The 18,431-nt window shown below is 46.5% G+C and overlaps 1 protein-coding gene and 1 long non-coding RNA gene across 3 annotated transcripts in view; both read left to right on the top strand.

The window, feature by feature from the left end:
- CRTAP (cartilage associated protein) overlaps positions 1–14,719 on the top strand; it is a 33,128-nt gene extending 18,409 nt beyond the window's left edge. Inside the window, exons 5-7 of one of the 2 annotated variants that reach the window (XM_004279699.4) lie at positions 5,983–6,128; positions 7,300–7,383; positions 13,818–14,719. In XM_004279699.4, coding sequence (XP_004279747.1) covers positions 5,983–6,128; positions 7,300–7,383; positions 13,818–13,871 — 284 coding nt within the window. In that variant the 3' untranslated portion in view covers positions 13,872–14,719. Of the gene's footprint in view, positions 1–488; positions 825–5,982; positions 6,129–7,299; positions 7,384–13,817 lie in introns of those variants that run through there. The other variant, XM_033405484.2, reaches the window with a different exon arrangement.
- Positions 1–18,431, top strand: part of LOC125965618 (uncharacterized) — a 129,907-nt gene that overhangs the window by 108,871 nt on the left and 2,605 nt on the right. The window lies entirely within an intron of this gene.

The following is an 18,431-nucleotide window of genomic DNA, read 5'->3' as shown; positions in this document are numbered from 1 at the left end:
GCTTCCACATCTGCAGAGAGTACTAACCTCCTAAGATCGTTGTGAGGATTAAATGAGTTGATAGACGTGGAATGCTTAGGAAATTCACGCACTGGCACATGGCAAACTCTATATAACCGTTTTTTTGGTGGTTGTTGTTGTTGTTTTGGCCGCTCTGTGTGGCATGCGTGATCTTAGTTCCCCGACCAGGGATCAAACCCATGCCCCCTTGCAGTGGAGGCGCAGAGTACTAACCAATGGACCGCCAGGCAAGTCCCTTTTTTCTTTTCTTTTTTTAAAAAATATCATTATTTCCCTTCTTCCACATCATTGGCTTTACTTTTCAGACTCTTAGAAGGTCATTGCAGTTGGTCCTGCCTTGGCCTGAAATTGGAGCTTATCAATCAGAACCTTCCAAGTGGACAAAGGGGACACATGGGAGAAAGAAAGGAACTTGGAGTTCAGACTTCAGAGCCTGAATTTCCTGGCTTTCCCCCCTCTCTCTGTAGCCAAGATTGCTGGGTGCCACTCGCGTGAGCAGCGTGTACCTTGGCAGTTCGGTGACAAGCACGGGAAGTTACTAGGGTCATTTGCAGCAGCGACAACTCTACCCTCCTGATGAAATGTCTGGGTCTGCTGGCAGGTGTCTGGCTAGCCTCCCCAAGGCTGCCCTTCAAACTCAGGGGCGGCTGGTCTTGGGGACTCAGGGATGTCCTGGAGGAGTGCCAGGTGACCTTGTCTTCCACAGCCCCCCTTCCCCGCTGTGTCCATCCTGTTCTTTGTTGGGTTCCCTCTGCCTCAGCAGCCACCTAACCTGCCTACCTTTTAATCCCATCTCATCTCCTCTCCAGGACACACTGAAAGCCTTGCCTGCTGAAGGTTAAAAAAGGGAAAAAAAGAAAATAAAAATATTTTCCTTCTCTCCCTCTCTCTCTCTCTTTTTAGTTTTTAAATGAAAAATATTTAAACTTTTGCCGTTAATCAAGATGGCTTCTTTGTTCCTGAAAAGTCTCAGATACTGACATTTATACCATGTTTTTCTGAGGAAGGTAACTGGCCTCTCTCAGCAGTGAACCTGATCCTAGAGCGGCCTGAACCTCATCTAAGGATGCAATGAAATGTACTGAAATGTCCCTTGGTTGGGACATTTCTGAGATCAAGAGGAGGTTGAGGTGTGTTTTTAACAGGTGTCCTTCCCAGAAGTCTCCTTTCATGGAAGGAAAGATGAGATTTTATTTGCTACTGTCACTCCAGCGTGAGCTGTCTGGTAAAGGATTATTTAGCATAGAGGACGAGAGTCTAGTTTTATATTATGTGTGAACATGCTTTCCTATGAGGCAGCACTGAGCTCACAGCATGATGCCAGCAAATATTTATTGACCACATTCTGGTGTGGAGGGGACAGTTTTCCACTAGGCAGTGTCTTTGCTTATGAAGAGCCCTCTTTTCTAATATAAATAGCTGATTTAATGTAAGTGCTTTTTTTCAAAAAGGCTTATAAGAGAAGCTTATTGCAGTGAACCAAACATCGCAGAGATGTACAGAGAAACATCAAAAGCAAACAACCCGGGCTTCCCTGGTGGCGCAGTGGTTGGGAGTCCGCCTGCTGATGCAGGGGACGCGGGTACGTGCCCCGGTCCGGGAGGATCCCGCGTGCCGCGGAGTGGCTGGGCCCGTGGGCCGTGGCCGCTGGGCCTGCGCGTCTGGAGCCTGTGCTCCGCGGCGGGAGAGGCCGCGGCGGTGAGAGGCCCGCGTACCGCAAAAAAAAAGCCAACAGCCCATCTCCATCCCCCTCCCTGCTCTCCCCCAACCCCAGTGTTAACTGTTGGCTTATATTCAGCCACACTTGGAAGGACCCTTTTTTAATGAGAATTATGAAAAAATTATGTACATGTTTTATTTAACTTCTGGAAATTTCAAAACATATATTGGGGGCTTCCCTGGTGGCGTCGTGGTTAAGAATCTGCCTGCCAATGCAGGGGACATGGGTTCAAGCCCTGGTCTGGGAAGATCCCCGGAGCAGCTAAGCCTGGGCACCACAACTACTGAGCCTGCGCTCTAGAGCCCACGAGCCACGACTACAGAACCCGCGTGCCACAACTACTGAAGCCCACGTGCCTAGAGCCCGTGCTCTGCAACAAGAGAAGCCACTGCAATGATGAGCCTGCGCACCTCAACGAAAAGTAGCCCCCGGTTGACCACAAGTAGAAAAAAGCGTGTGTGCAGCAGCGAAGATCCAACACAGCCAAAAAAAAGAAAAGAAAAAAGAAAAACCAAGGTAATTAATAAAAACAACAACGTATGTTGGAGAGGTTGGTATAATGACCTCTAGGGTGCCCATCACCCAGTTTCAACTTTTATCAACACATTGCTCATCTTGGATTCAGTTTACAGATGTTCTGTTGGAAGAAAATATAGCCCGTGTTTTTCTTTCATTTTCATGAGAAGCTGTGCTGACACTTCACTAAACTACCCCGTGAATGGACATTGAAACATGGATCTTCCAGCCACTAAGTAGGCTTGGTTCAGTGGGAACACGCGAGGACACTGGAGTTTAGAGGTGTTCCGGACACTTCCAGGCCCTGGAAGCTCACTGGTCAATCCTCTGAAATCCTGACTAACTCTAAAAACCAACCAGAATATCAGAAAATGTGGCAAAGACATAATGGATAAAACACCAAAATTTTCAGCTTTTCTTGCTGCTCCCCAAGAAATCTTTGCTTTCTGGATTACAGGTAAATAGTGTGAGTAAAATTTACATCTTGAAATTGGCCTCTTGAATCCTCTTGGCCCTGTTTTGAATTCTTTTTCAATCACCTACCCCAGGACGTTTCTTGAGGACAGGTGTCATTTCCAACCCCACAGGCCTTGTGACTAGGAAGTGCCCATCAGCAGTGGTTTTAAAGTTGTTGTTATGGGAAACGGCCACAAGGCGGCAGCATTTCTTCATGCCTAACTTGGATACTTGGGTAACCGGAACCTTAGGAAAATCATGTTCCTGGGTTGTCAAGGAGGGTGTAATGTGCCAGAAGAAAGGCCCAAGGGCTTGTGTCTCATTCCTTCTTCCCCCTTACCCTTCACCCCACAGAGAAATCGCAGCCCCAGCAACACCGCTGCACTGAGGGTGCTGTCGTCCCTGGGTGGGGCGATTCTAAGGAAGGAGGATGGAGGTGGGAACCCCACCACCAGGAGACGTGGAGACCAGGTGACTTTTCAGAGCTTCTCCAGACCAGAGGTCCACCCTTTCTTGGGTGCACTAGGCTTGGCTTAGCTTTGGAAGGGCTCACCTGGATCTGGAGATGGCAGTCTCATCCAGAGGGGACCCGGCACTACAGGTCCAAGGGGGGCTCGTTTGATGGCATATCCTCCCCAGCTCCCTCAGCCCCACGAGAGTGCAGCCTTGGGACCCAAGCCTCCTTAGGCTTCAGGGCTGTGACCCCAGCCCCAGTTACCAAGCCCTGAGGGAAATACGGCAGGTACTACTTTTTTTAATTGAATTTTTCTTTTATAAGGACTATAGTTGATTTACAATGTTGTGTTTGTTTTAGGTGTACAGCAGCTTGATTCAGTTATACAAACATATAGAGCTATTCTTTTTTGGATCTTTTTCCCATATAGGTTATTACAGAGTGTTAAGTAGAGTTCCCCGTGCTACACAGTAGGTCCTTCTTGATTATCTATTTTATATATATGAGGGTGTATCTGTTCATCACAACTTTCTAATTCATCTCTACCCCCCCTAATTTCCCCTTTGGGAATCATAAGTTTGTTTTCTAAGTCTGTGAGTGTCTTTCTGTTTTATAAATTAGTTCATTTGTATCAATTTTTAGATTCCAACTGTAAGTGATATCATATGATATTTGTCTTTTTCAGTCTGACTCACTTCACTTGGTATGATCAACTCTAGGTCCATCCATGTTGCTGCCAATGGCATCATTTCATTCTTTTTTATGGCTGAGTAATATTCCATTGTATAAACGCACCACATCTTCCTTTTCCGTTTGTCTGTTGATGGACATTGTGATGGCTTCCATGTCTTGGCTGTTGTAAATAGTGGTGCAGTGAACGTTGGGGTTCCTGGGTCTTTTCGAATTCTGGTTTTCTCTAGATATACACCCAGGAGTGGGATGGCCGGATCATATGCTAGCTCTGTTTTTAGTTTTTTAAGGAACCTCCACACCGTTCACTGTAGTGGCTGTTCCCAATTTATAATCCCACCAACAGCATAGGAGGGTTCCCTTTTCTCCACGCCGTCTCCACATTTATTGTTTGTAGATGTTTCGATGATAGCCATTCTGAATGGTGCGAGGTGATACCTCGTTGTAGTTCTGATTTGCATTTCTCTAATAATAATGATGTGGAGCATCTTTTTAAAAAATATTTATTTTATTTTTGGCTGTGTTGGATCTTAGTTGCAGCATGCGGGCTCTTTGTTGCGGTGTGTGGGCTTCTCCCTAGTTGTGGCAGTGTGGGCTCCAGAGTGTGTGGGCTCTGTAGTTGTGGCTCAGGGGCTTAGTTGCCCCGCGGCATGTGGGATCTTAGTTCTCCGACCGGGGATTGAACCTGCGTCCCCTTAATTGGAAGGCAGATTCTTTTTTTAAAAATAAATTTATTTATTTATTTTAAATTTTTGTCTGCGTTGGGTCTTCGTTGCTGCGCATGGGCTTTCTCTACTTGTGGCGAGCGGGGGCTACTCTTCGTTGTGGTGTGCGGGCTTCTCATTGCAGTGGCTTCTCTTGTTGCAGAGCACGGGCTCTAGGCACGTGGGCTTCAGCAGTTGTGGCTCGGGGGCTGTAGAGTGCAGGCTTGGTAGTTGTGGCACATGGGCTTAGTTGCTCTGCAGCATGTGAGATCTTCCCAGACCAGGGCTCGAACCCGTGTCCCCTGCATTGGCAGGCAGATTCTTAACCACTGCACCACCAGGGAAGTCCTGGAAGGTGGATTCTTAACCACTGGACCAACAGGGAAGTCCCAGCGATGTGGAGCATCTTTTCCAGTGCTTCTTTTTTATTTTTAAAAACAGTGTGAGTGAAATTTATCTCTTGACATTGGTTTCTTGAAAGTCGGCCTTGTTTTGAAATCTTTTTCAATCACCCCAGGACATTTCTTGAGGACGGGTGTCATTTCCAACCCCACAGGCCTTGTGACTCGGAAGTGCCCATACACAGCGGTTTTAAAGTTGTTGTTATGGGAAACTGCCACAAGGCGGCAGCATTTCTTCATGCCCAACTTGGATACTCGGGCAGTCAGAGCCTTAGGAAAGTCGTGTTCCTGGGTTGTCAAGGAGAGCGGAGTGTGCCAGAAGAAAGGCCCAAGGGCTTGTGTCTCATTCCTTCTTCCCCCTTACCCTTCACCCCACGGAGGAATCGCAGCCCCAGCAAAACCGCTGCACTGAGGGCGCTGTCATCCCTGGGTGGGGCGATTCTAAGGAAGGAGGATGGAGGTGGGAACCTCCCCACCAGGAGACGTGGAGACCAGGTGACTTTTCAAAACTCTTCCAGCCCAGAGGGTGGACCCTTTTTTGGGTGAACTAGGCTTGGTTTAGCATTTGAAGGGCCTGCCTGGATCTGGAGATTATGGGTCCCATCCAGAGGAGACCAGGCACTGCAAGTCCAAGGAGGGCTCATTTGCTGGTACATTCTCCCCAGCTCCCTCAGCTTCAGGACAGTCCAGCCTTGGGACCCAAGCCTGCTTAGGTTCCAGGGCTGTGACACCAGCCCAGGCCTCCAAGGCCTGAGGGGAATATAGTAGGCATTTCTGCATAGGTCTCTGCCTAAAGAGGAACTTCTTCTGTTTTCCAAACTGGCCTCCACGTTCCCATGGATACCCTATCTGTGACCTTTTCACCCGGGGAAGATTTCTTTTGTCTTTGCAGGTATTCCGAAGGAGGGTCTGTGGAGAAGGGGCTTGTTGGTGATCTTTCTCTTTTTGAAGGTGTTATTCAATGGAGGGTGGGTCGGGAGAGGTTGGCTGATTTCCTGTTTTTGTTTCCTTTGCCTTCAGTGAACGACTTGAAGAACGCAGCCCCCTGTGCAGTCAGCTACCTGCTCTTTGACCAGGACGATAAGGTCATGCAGCAGAACCTGGTGTATTATCAGTACCACAGGGACAAGTGGGGGCTCTTGGAGGAGCATTTCCAGCCCAGACCAGTACGTGCCAGTGCACCAGGCATCACGTTTCCTGTTCTCTTCTTTATCCCACTTTCAGGAAGCAGCTTTGCATCTTAAGAGACGGGTTATTTCAGAAATGAAGGGAAACTCAGTTATTTTGTAGCTTTTTTATCTTTTAACATTTTACATCTTTGTTCTCATTTCTAAATCAGTAAGCACTCTACAAATTTTAAACATTACAGAAATGATTCACTTAGGAATTGAGACTGCTTCTTTTTTTTCTTTTTCTTTTTTTTTTTGCGGTACGCGTGCCTCTCTCTGCTGTGCCCTCTCCGCTGCGGAGCACAGGCTCCGGACGCGCAGGCTCAGCGGCCACGGCTCACGGGCCCAGCCGCTCCGCGGCATGTGGGATCTTCCTGGACCGGGGCACGAACCCATGTCCCCTGCATCGGCAGGCGGACTCTCAACCACTGCGCCACCAGGGAAGCCCGAGACTGCTTCTTAATCCCATATTTTCTCTTTCTCATCCTGCCCTATAGCTATGCATTTACTGTATACGCAGCATGTAACTATTAAGTTTTACAAAAATGGGATCTTACCTACTGTTTTGCAACTTGCTTTGTCTTTCTAACAATTTCATCATGAACACTTCCCATGTCGCACCCATACCACCTACTTTTTTTTTTTTTTTAACAGCTCCGTGGCAGGCTTGTTTATGGATGAATCATCATTTAATTCCCTTGATGGGTGCACTCAGCTTTGCATGTGTTCAGGGAAACCTATGGATTATATATCACTTTCAGAAGATCTTTTCTAATTTGCCCTTAACTTGTATTTTCATTGAGATTTGTGCATGCTGTCCTGGTTTGCCATACATACATCTTCCTTCAACTTCACTGTCCAGCCAACACACACACACACACACACACACACACACACACACACACTTTCTCTTTCATTCACTCAGGATTGGCCACTCTTTTTTTCAAATTGAGATATAATTCATATACTGTCAAATTCATGCTTTGCAAGTGCACAATTCAGTGGTCTTATTATAGTCACAGAGCTGTGCGACCGTTACCACTATTTAATTTTAAACATTTTCATCACCCCCCAAAGAAAGCTCATACCCTTCCCCCGCCTGCCACCAGCCCAGTTCTCCCCTTAAAAGGTTGGTCATATAAACTGTTCTCTGTTTGTGTCTGAACAGGAAGCCGTTCAGTTCTTCAACGTGACGACACTCCAGAAAGAGCTGCATGACTTTGCTAAGGAAAACATAATGGATGATGATGAGGTAAGTTTTCCTGTTTAGCACACGTCTGGCTAAGAGAAAATATTACTCACAGCTTTGTTAAAAATCATTGGAAGGCCGAGTCGCCCCCGAAATGAGAAACAGAAGGGGCCTTGGGAAACAGAGTTTCTGTGGGCGTTTTTATGTGTCAGAGCACTGGCCTGGGCAAGAAGGGTTTTCTAGGAAACCCAGGCTGAAGCACCACGTTTCCTGACAGAGTACAGAGCCATCCTCCAGGAACCCATCACAGGAGCCGTCCGAGCGTCTTTTTTTTTTCCTTTTCCTGCACCGTGTGGCATCAAGCATCATTTTTTAACATTATAAAAACACACTGAATTTTAGCACTCTGAAGACACTGGGAAGCCCACATCCCAATTTTTCTGTCCGTTTGTTTGTTTTGTTTTCTGTAAATTAGGCATTTTATCCTTCTCTGGGGTTGCTTGAAATTCCTGATTAAGTCTTACTTAGCTGACTTCTTTATTGACGGCGGAGACTGCCGGTTATGGAGCCGTCATTCTGTGGTGGGGCGGCCTAGTCACAGAAAAGCCATCATTAGGGGTAGCGTTTAGAGAGATGCGTTTGGAACAAACCACCAAACTCTTTCTAAGACAGCTGTGGACTTGCCAGCCATCGGAGCTGGGAGAGAGCTGCGGGTTTGTTCTCGTCTGACCCCTCACTTTACAGCTGAGGAGCTTGGACAGGAAGGTTCCGGGAGCTGCTAGGCCAGACCCGGGAGCCCTGAGCCTCCATGTCTGCTCTTTCCACTGCCCCAGTTTTCAGTGAAGCACCTGTAAATAAGACATCATTGTGGAATCTGTTTTCTGTGCATGAATTTGCATGAGATGGATCGACCACTAGCATGCATTTAGCTCCCCTGAGCCTCAGTACTTCGTCTGTAAAATGGAGCTAATGACATTGACCTCACAGGGTTGGAAGAATGAAATACCACTTTGCACATCGAAGTGCTTTACAGACTAGGAAGTGACCCATGTGCCATATGTCTTGGCTTGGGTTCTCTTGAAGCAGAGCCTGTGATATGACTACAAGAATGCTGACCAGGAAGGAATGCTGACCAGACACAAACAAGGTTGACCGCTATGGTTTGTAAAGTGGAGAAAAATATATTTATTTACTTATTTATTGGCTGCACAGCACGGCATGCGGGATCTTAGTTCCCTGACCAGGGATCGAACCCATGTCCCAGGCAGTGGAAGCATGGAGTCTTAACCACTGGACCGCCAGGGAATTCCTGAGAAAAAAGTATTTAGGAAAAATGGGACAGTAGAGTTCCTGATTATCTAGAGGCAAGCTACTATTGATATTTTGGTATTTATGTCTCCAGTTTTTTCTATATATTTCCAATATATATTCACTATAAACTTGACTGTAATTATATATCATGGCTTTTCCATTGTAACACTGTAGTTTGAGCAATTTCCCTGGTTATGTTTTTCTAGAACAGTTTGATTGAGATATTATTCACATATTGTACAATTCTCCTTTCTAAAGTATACAATTCAGTGGGGTTTTTTAGTATATTCATAAAGTTATGCATTCAAATTTGAGAACATTTTCATCACCCAAATGAAAGCCCAGGGACTTCCCCGGCAGTCTGGTGGTTAGAACTCCGCGCTCTCACTGCCGAGGGCCGGGGTTCCGTCCCTGGTCGGGGAACTAAGATCCCGCGAGCTGCACAGTGCAGCCAAAAAAAAAAAAACAAAACCAAACGAAAGCCCAAACCTATTAGTAGTCACTTTCCATTCCTTCCCCTCTGCCCACCCCGACCCTTTCCCCCAGCCCCTGGCAACCACTGACCTACTTTCTGTCTCTGGATTTACCTGTTCTGGATGTTTCATGTGAAAGGAATCATGGTTTTTGGTCTTTGTGACTAGTTTCTTTCACTGAGCGTAATGTTTTCCAGGTTTAGCCATGTTGTAACGTGCATCACGTTACATGTAAAAAGTCCTTCTCATTGCTGAATAATATTCTACTGTATGGATATACCACCTGTTGTTTATTCCTTGGTTGATGGACATTTGGGTTGTTTCCACTTTTTGGCTACTTTGAATAATGATACTATGGACGTTTGGGTACAAATTTTTGTTTGGGCAAAAATTTTCAATTCTCTTATACCTAGGAGTATATATTTAGGAGTAGAATTTCTGGGTCCTATTACTCTATATTTAACTTGTTAAAGAGCTGCCAGACTGTTTTCCAAACTGGCTGAATCATTTTACAGTCCCACCAGCAATGTATGAGAGTTCTAATCTGTTACATCTTCCTCAACACTTATAGTGTCTGTCTTTCTTTGGGTGTGTGTGTGTGTCTGTCTTTTTTATTATAGCTATCCTAGTGGGTGTGAAGTGGTACCTAATTATGGTTTTGACTTGCATTTCCCTATTGACTAATGGTGTTGAGCATCTTTTCACATGGCTATTAGCCATTTGTATATCTTCTTTGGAGAAATGTTGATTCTATTCAAGTCCTTTGCCCATTTTTAAATTGGGTTGCTTGTCTTTTCATTGTTGAGTTGTAAGAGTTCTTTATATATTATGGTTATAAGTCCCCTGTCAGATATATGAATTCTAAAAATTTTTCCCCCAATCTGTGCATTATCTTTTCACTTTGTTAACGGTGTCTTGAAGCTCAAAACTTTTAAAATTTGATGAAATCCAACTTATCTATTTTTTCTTTTGTTGCTTGTGTTTTTGCTGTCATATCAAAGAAAATATTGTCTAATCCAAGATCACTAAAATTTACTGTTTTTTCTAAGGTTTTTATAGTGTTATACACTTACATTTAGGTCTACAATCTTTTTTTTTGTTAATTTAACATATGATGTAAGGTAGTGGTCCAATTTCATTCTTTTGTGTGTGGAAATACTGTTGTCCAGCATCATTCGTTGAAAAGACTTTCTTTCCCTATTCAGTTGTCTGGGTACCCTTATAAGAAATCAATTGACCTTAAATGTGAAGGTTTATCTCTGGACTCTCAATTCTATTCCATTGATCTAGATTTCTATCCTTATGCCAGTACTGCATTGTCTTGAATACTGTAGCTTTGTACTACATTTTGAGATTGGGAAGTGTGAGTCTTCCAACTTCTTTCTTCTTCTTCTAGATTGTTTTGGCTATTCTGGGCCCCTTGCCTTTCCATATGAAATATGGGATCAACTTGCCAAATTCTGCAAAAGGCAGCTGGGATTTTTATAGGAATTGTGCTGAATCTGAAGATTGACTGACATCTCAACAATATTAAATATTCCAATCCATGAATATGGGATACCTTTCTACTTATTTAGGTCTTCTTTAATTTCCTTCAATAATATTTCCCCAAGTTTTGTTATTCTTGGTGCTATTGGAAATGGAATTGTTTTTCTTATTTTGATTTTCTAGTTGTGCGTTGCTGGTGTGTAGAAATACAGCTGATTTTTGTATGTTGATACTGTAATCTCGCAAACTTATTGAACTTGTTTATCAGTTCTAAACTTTTTTTTGATGTGTATGGATTCCTAAGGAGTCTCTGTATACAAGATCATGTTATCTGTGAATAGACATGGTTTTATTTCTTTTCCAGTCTGGATGTCTTTTGTTTATTTTTCTGGCTAAAACCTCTAGTACAATGTTGAATAGAAATGGAGAGAGTGGAAATCCTTGTCTTGTTCCTAATCTTAGAAGGAAAGCCTTCTGTTTCAGCATTAAGTACATTCTTAGCTGTGGTAGGGCCCTTTATCAGGTTGAGGAAGTTCCTCTTCTATTCCTAGTTAGTTGAATGTTTTTTATCGTTTGACAAACGAGGAATGTTTTCAAATGTTTTGGTGTTGAATTTTGCCAAATGTTTTTTCTGAACCTGTTGAGATGATTTTGTGGTTTTTGTTAATCTTGTTAGTTAATGTTCATTATAAAGACAATTTTTTTTTTTTTGCGGTACACGGGCCTCTCACTGCCGTGGCCTCTCCCGTTGCGGAGCACAGGCTCCGGACACGTAGGCTCAGTGGCCATGGCTCATGGGCCCAGCCGCTCCGCGGCATGTGGGATCTTCCCAGACCGAGGCACGAACCCGTGTCCCCTGCATCGGCAGGCAGACTCTCAACCACTGTGCCACCAGGGAAGCCCTAAAGACAATTTTTTAATGACTAATATTCCATGGTGTGGATTTTTTAAGTAAAGCGCTTTTTATACGCGTTTCGGTTGCTTCCCACTTTTTGCTTTTATCAATAACACAGCAGTTACTAAATCTTTTACCTCTTCTCTGATCATTTCCTTAGGATAAATTCCCAGAGGTGGAATTCCTGGCTATGAACCCTTTGAAGACTTTTAACATACAAGAACAATGCATTTAGAAAAAAAAATCATAAATATTAGAACAAGAAGAGACCCTTTATGAGATTCAGTAAAGCTGTCTCATGTCACAGATGAGGAAACAAACTCAAGAAAGGTAGAGTGACTTACCCAAAGTCACACAGCTGCTTAGTAATCATCTAGTGAATAGACCAGGCTTATTCCAGGCTTTAAAATTCCTAGGATTCTTAGACTTGGACCTGTCAAGATAACAGGACTCCATTGAAGTTCCCAGAGTAGTTAGGTTATTAATCAAAGCTTTAGAATTATAAAAGAATTTCTAAAGAATGAGCTATTTTTAAAATTATATATCAAATTATGGCAAGTAATAATTTGAAATAAACTGTAACCAACACAATAAAGTTCTTAGTTAATCCTTAAAAATTTCCAAAGGACAAAATGCTACTTCGAAACAAAGTGTCAATATAGTCTCCTGATATTTGTGGTATTCTTCTTTATATCTTTCTGGGCTTGAAATATGTGTAAGAACTCCTGAGAGTTTGCACACTGGTTAAAAATTTTGCAGAGGCCCTGTTACAGTTTCAGAACGTTTATAAAGCAAGCTGAAATAGATGCTCTTGGGTAGGAAAGGAGGTGAGGGGCAGGGGAAGGAGCTACGCACGCATGTGGTCTCGCCTGCAGTCAGGTTATCCTGATCCTGCGGGGAGCTCCAGGGCATGCATTGTATCACAGAGCTCCTTCTGCCTTTTGTCATCCCCTTTCTCAGTCCCTCACTAGTTGTTGGCAGCCCGGAGCGGGTGGTGTATAAGCTCCCTGGCAGGGCTGCTCATTTTGGCCAAGATCAGTCATGCAGAGAAGGGATAGGTATAAGCCATTAGCAACGACACTCCCAGCAGCTGGCGGATGGGTGCCTGGAAAATATCGATAGATCTGAGCGCGACACCAGTGACCTTATAGGAGGATGTGTTTCTTTCATCTCTATTGCCGGGGTCACTTAGTAGTGAGCTAAAAGCAAACAATACTATCATCCCCACCTCACAGTAGCCCCACAGCAGGAAACAGTAACCCTGGGAACAGATGTCATGGCCACATATATATAATCCTCTGCAATACCCTGTTTTCCTTTCGGGGTCCAGAAAGCAACTGAAGAATGTTGTTTATTCAAGCAGCGGTCTTCCACTCCCATCATTTGAGTTCCTAATTGCAGGCATGATGTGTAGAAGCATTTGTTAAAAATAATAAGATCCCTTTTGTGTCTCATGTACTTGATAGATTTTCTAACTATTCTCAAATGCTGAGAGATCTTATGACTCTGTCTGTGTTAAAATATCAAAAGGAGCGAATTGGCTCTTGGCCTGGGAGGGAGGCCTCCGTGAGGGGGGCCAGGCTTTAGCAGGGGGTGGTCACCATCGGTGGGGCTGCCTGTACTGACCTCAGGGGAAGGGGCTTGGCCTTCTTGGTGATTCACTCATTCTCTGCAGTAAAGGGAATGGGTGTCATCAGCTGGTGGGTCAGGTGTGTCATGGGAGTGGAATCAACGCAGAGAAGGAAATCAGAAAGTATGCTGGGCTGTTTCAGGTAGAGGCTTAAGGCTCATTGCAAAAGGAGGGAGCAGGTGGGCTCCTGTACTACCCAAGCATCTCTTGTTTGAGTGGCCTGATTGCTTCAGTTGCACCAGCAGTAACACGCCTACACGCAGTCAGCCATCCCCTAGCAGGTTTACTGAGACCAGTGTGCCTGCAGAAGAAGGTCCTGGTCCTTGAAAAGCTCGTGGTCTGGTATCAAGGCAGAAAGGGAACAGACAGAAAGTCTTCCTGTGGGGTAACTGCTAATGGGAGGGGAGTAGGGCTGGGGGAGGGATGCACAGAAGAAGGGCACTAAACAGGGTCTTTCAGAAGGGGCTGGACTGCTCAGTTCACACAGGCTATCTGGGGGTCTTGGAGCACTTGACTTCAAGTTCACATGGTGTGGAAGCCAGGTCCCTCCCAGGGAGAAGTCAGATCCTTTGGGCTCGAGGGAAGAAAGGCTGCTCCAGCCTAGGGGTGGCTGGCAATTGCCTCTTGGAAACAGTCTCTGCTCACCAGCACTTTGAAGGTCAGGTACCTGCTTAACAGGGTGTCTTATTGTCTCTTACAGGGAGAGGTTGTGGAGTACGTGGATGACCTCTTGGAGCTGGAGGAGACCAGATAGCCCCCAGCAGCCAGAGAGACCTCCTCTCGATGTTCAGGAAACACAGATTCTTTGTCTTCCTTTTCCCAATAGTACAAGTTGTTGATACCTCAGAGCCTTCTCTTTACTCTGTGAAGTGAAAGGGAAGCCCCCATCTCTCACTACAGCTAACCAGGGCTGAGCCTGGTTTCCACGTGTCCACACCTGCCCCCCCTTCACACCTGCCCCTGCTCTTCACACCTACCCCCCATCTTCACACCTGCCCCCTTCACACCTGCCTCCCCATCTTCACATCTGCCCCTTCACACCTGCCTCCCCAGCTTCACACCTGCCCCCCCACACTTGCCCCCATCTTCACACCTGCCCCCCTTCACACCTGCCTCCACATCTTCACAGCTGCCCCCATCTTCACACCTGCCCCCTTCACACCTGCCTCCCCAGCTTCACACCTGCCCCCCCCACTTGCCCCCCATCTTCACACCTGCCTCCCCTTCACACCTGCCTCCCCAGCTTCACACCTACACCCCCACACTTGCCCCCCATCTTCACACCTGCCCCCTTCACACCTGCTTCCCATCTTCACACCTGCCCCCCTTCACACCTGCTTCCCATCTTCACACCTGCCCCCTTCACACCTGTCTCCCCCTCTTCACATCTGTCTCCCCCCTTCACACCTGTCTCCCCATCTTCACACCTGCCCTCATCTTCACACCTGCCTTCTCCATTTTTATACCTGCCTTCTCACCATTTTGGTTAGAAGGACACTTTTCCATGGATAGTTTTTTTCTTTTCCCAGAAAATCAGTATTATTTTTTAAATAAGAAAAATACTCCTAAAAGGTGGTAATTATAAAAACCTACTCTAGCCTTTCTGCTTTTCCACATTTTGGTTTTGTTTCTCCCCATCCCCTGATCCAGCAAAAATGGTGAGGACAAAGGCTAAACTTCTCATGATGCTCTGTACACGGTCTGACCAGCATTTTTTCTGGTGCCCATTGAAAAAAGAAGTTGGGTAGACAGGGTCGAGTACAGAAATGTGGCTTTTGCCCAACACTTTCACATGTCCAAAGTCTTACAATGGTTGGTAGATCCCATCTGAGGACAGTGCTCAGCCATTACTCTCAGAGTTGGGAATGGAAGGAAGCAGAGGGAAGCTAGTTTCATTCACTCTTTCAACAAATATTTACTGAGCACCTACTACGTGCTAGGCTTTGACCTGGGCACTGGAGATGCTGCACAGAAAAACAGAAAAAAAAAAGTCCCTGCCCTCATGGAGCCTACATTCCTCAGGGAAAGACAGACAACAGATAAACAAAAATAAATATGTACAAGGCATCAGAGGGTGATCATTGCTATGGAGAAAAATTAAGCAGGGAAGGCGGTAAGGAGGCCTGGAGATGCTTCAGTTTTTGTTTTGTTTTTTGAATTTTTTGGCCATGGCGCATGTGGGATCATAGTTCCCAGACCAGGGATCAAACCCGGGCCCCCTGCAGTGGAAGCATGGAGTCTTAACCACTGGACCACCAGGGAAGTTCCAAGGCTGCAGTTTTAAATAGCGTGGTCAGGGAAAGCCTCAGCAAGGTGACAGCAGAGCAGAGACCTAGGGAAGTGGGTCTCAGGGCAGAGCATTCCAGGCCAGAGGGGGCAGCATGTGCAGTGCCCGACAGTGGGGATGCGCTTGTGTGGTCCGGGAACAGTGAGGAGGCCCAGGGGAGGCGTGGGCCAGGGGCAGAATGGAAGGAGGTGAGGATAAGTGTGTGGGTGGGAGGGTGGATGGCTCAGCCTTGCCGCCCAGTGTAAGGCCACTGGCTTCTGCCCTGAGTGGGGTGGGAGCTGTGGAGCAGAGCGGAGCCTGGGCTGACTTGCGTTTTACAGGGAGCACGCCAGCTGCCATCCTGTGAGAAACCTGGAAGCGAGCAAGGGTAGAAGCAGGAATACCAATTAGGGGATGGCTGCAAAAATCCAGGCAAGGGGGATGCGGGCTTGTCCCCGGGCGGTAGCAGGAGAGACATGGTGAGGAGTGGTCAGATTGTGGATTTTTTTGAAAGTGGGGCCAATAGGATTTGCTAACAGATTGGCCGTAGAGCGTAAGAGGAAAAAAGAGAGAGGCTCGAGGTGACCTCGAGGTTTTGGGCCGGAAGCACGGAAAGGATGGAGTTGCCATTTCCTGAGATGGGGAAGATGGCTGGGTGGGTAAGTAAGGCATTCGGTGCCAAGCAGCTGTCTGAGGCTGGGATGCCAGGTTCAGGCTGCAAATAGAATTGGAGCGTTTTCTCAGGTGAGGTCATTAGCAGAGCCTAAGTCAGGGATCCAGTGGGGAGTGGGTCCCAGGGCGGGACTGCAAGGCAGGCGGGGCCCGTGCGTGGGTGCCCTGCCCCAGGACCCCATCAGTGGAGGCTCTGGACCCGCACACACCTGAGCCTCCTTGAAGCTCCAGGCTGCGGCTCTTCCCGGCTGTACGAGGACATGCAAGGAGGCCTGACCCTGTCCACCTCTCTGTGCCCACAGAGCTTCCCTCTGGTCCTCCTCCTTGGAGCCCAGGAGAGCTTTCTGTGGGTGAGGATGTTCCCCACGGGGTTGCCTGGTGGTGGGCAGAGGTTCTCCTTCACTGCCTGAGGTTGGCCTCTTTTCACTGGGGACTGAGAGCGCCTCCACCCCCATCCTAGCAGTGTCCCCTGGGAAATAAACCCTGGGGACAGTAGGATCAACACTGTCAGCACTTTGCTTTGCTTGAAGGCTGTGGAACCAAATTACTAAGTTTTTACTTCGAAAGAAGCCAAACCAATTAAATGAAAAAAAAAAAAAGTGGGGCGATTCTTCCAAACCCACCATGAAAAATCCCCAGCTCGCAGGCTGCATTCAGCGACCTCAGCCCAGTACCTCCCTGAGCGGGTTTTCTTGGAAGAACCTAGAAGAATCCTGGATTGAGACGTCGTGGGTCTTTTGAAAAACAAAACAAAACACATTTGTAAGCTTTGTGGGAGCTTCCAGACCGAGACTAGGATGCCTTGCTTGTCCTCTGACCCACCTGCACGCAGCCCCACGGGTACTGTTAGGTTTCCACCCAGGGAGGCTGCCCACCATGGGGCAGGGGGTTCTCTCCAGCCCCAGTGCCTCTCGGGCAGCCCAGGCAGGGGCCTACACTGGGGAGGGTCTAAAGGCACCCCCTGCGCCTCTGTTAATGTTCACACTTTACCTTAGCAGGGAAGGGCTGGGGGCAGGTTTGTGTGTACATAAAGGATTAAAAGCCACTAATGGACCGAAATGTTGCACATGCCACGCTATTCAATGTACTAATATTTTTCTGAGTTTGAGGCTTTCTAATTACTGCCACTAACCTGTTGTACTCACCTCTGGGATCCAGAACCACCGTGTCCGTTGCCCACAAATGCCGCCTTCGGAAACGTTGCTTTTAGGAGTTCTTACTAAGGGAATGTTAAGAGCACAAAAATTTTATTGAACCAAACTCAGTGGCAAACAGAAAATGATTTGTTAGATTGTCAGTGGGCAAGAGTTTATTATGACTGCTGGTGGAATCAACAGTGGCCCGTTTCTGCCAACATTGATGGAAATAACGTTTTTAAGTTTTAAATGTGAGATGTAAACCTAAACTACTTCAGTTTTTTTAAAAAAAATTCAATACTTAAACTGTGGGGAGAAGGTGGATTGGAGCCAGAGAAAACATTCTCATTTAATAGTGTTTGCACATGGAACGGCAGCACAGTTTGTAGCGAGGCTCTGAGAAAAACCCACAACTAATCCTTCATCGCAGCTGTCCGAACTCTTGACCATCTGCCATCTCCCAAACAGCGACTTCTTTTTTCTGGTGACTCCAGGCTTGAATGACCTAGTGTGGAGAGTTTAAACTATATACAAGGAGCGGGGTGGGAAGGGAAGGGACCTTAAGTCAGCCTCAACCAAAGGTTTTGTGCATAGGACTTCCTGTGCCTGCAGCCCGTCCCCGGGGCATCTCCCTGAGAGGGAATTCACCGGGATGGCCCAGCCTCGCCTTCACTGACCCACTCCTACCCCAGAAACAAGTCAGGAGCAGCCGTGGAATGTGCCGTAGCAGAATGTTCTCTCTCGGAGGTGGGCACAGTGAGCATACCCTAGGCCTAAACTGCGCCCCACCTCAAATCTGGCCTTGGTGGCTTGTTGAATGAGTGAGTCGACTGGCCATCCTCTTGGAGCTGATAGCGTAAGATTAATGGTGCCTCCTTTTACAAGAAAAAGAGTGGGAAGAAATGAAGCAATTTCTTAACTGTACCCACAGAAACAAGATGGGCCCACTTTAGGGTCGTGGTCAGCAGGCCACACTACAAAGGTTGTTGCCGATATCTTTTCCACCTCCTCTCCTTGGGTCAGGGCAGTGGGTACAATTTCACTCTGTGGGAAATTAGAATCACATTAAATGTTTTACTTTGCTGCTGCTTTTTTTTTTTTTGACCGCACAGCATGCGGGATCTTAGTTCCCTGACCAGGGATCCAACCCGTGCCCCCTGCAGTGGAAGCGTGGGGTCTTAACCACTGGACCAGCAGGGAAGTCCCTTACTTTGCTTGTTCTTTTTTTTTTGCAGTACGT

This window comes from Orcinus orca, chromosome 10, assembly GCF_937001465.1.
Source record: "Orcinus orca chromosome 10, mOrcOrc1.1, whole genome shotgun sequence".
In the NCBI taxonomy this organism is placed as follows: Eukaryota; Metazoa; Chordata; class Mammalia; order Artiodactyla; family Delphinidae; genus Orcinus; species Orcinus orca.
The sequence above is the reverse complement of the archived record's forward strand: the minus strand, read 5'-3'. Positions and strand labels throughout refer to the sequence as shown.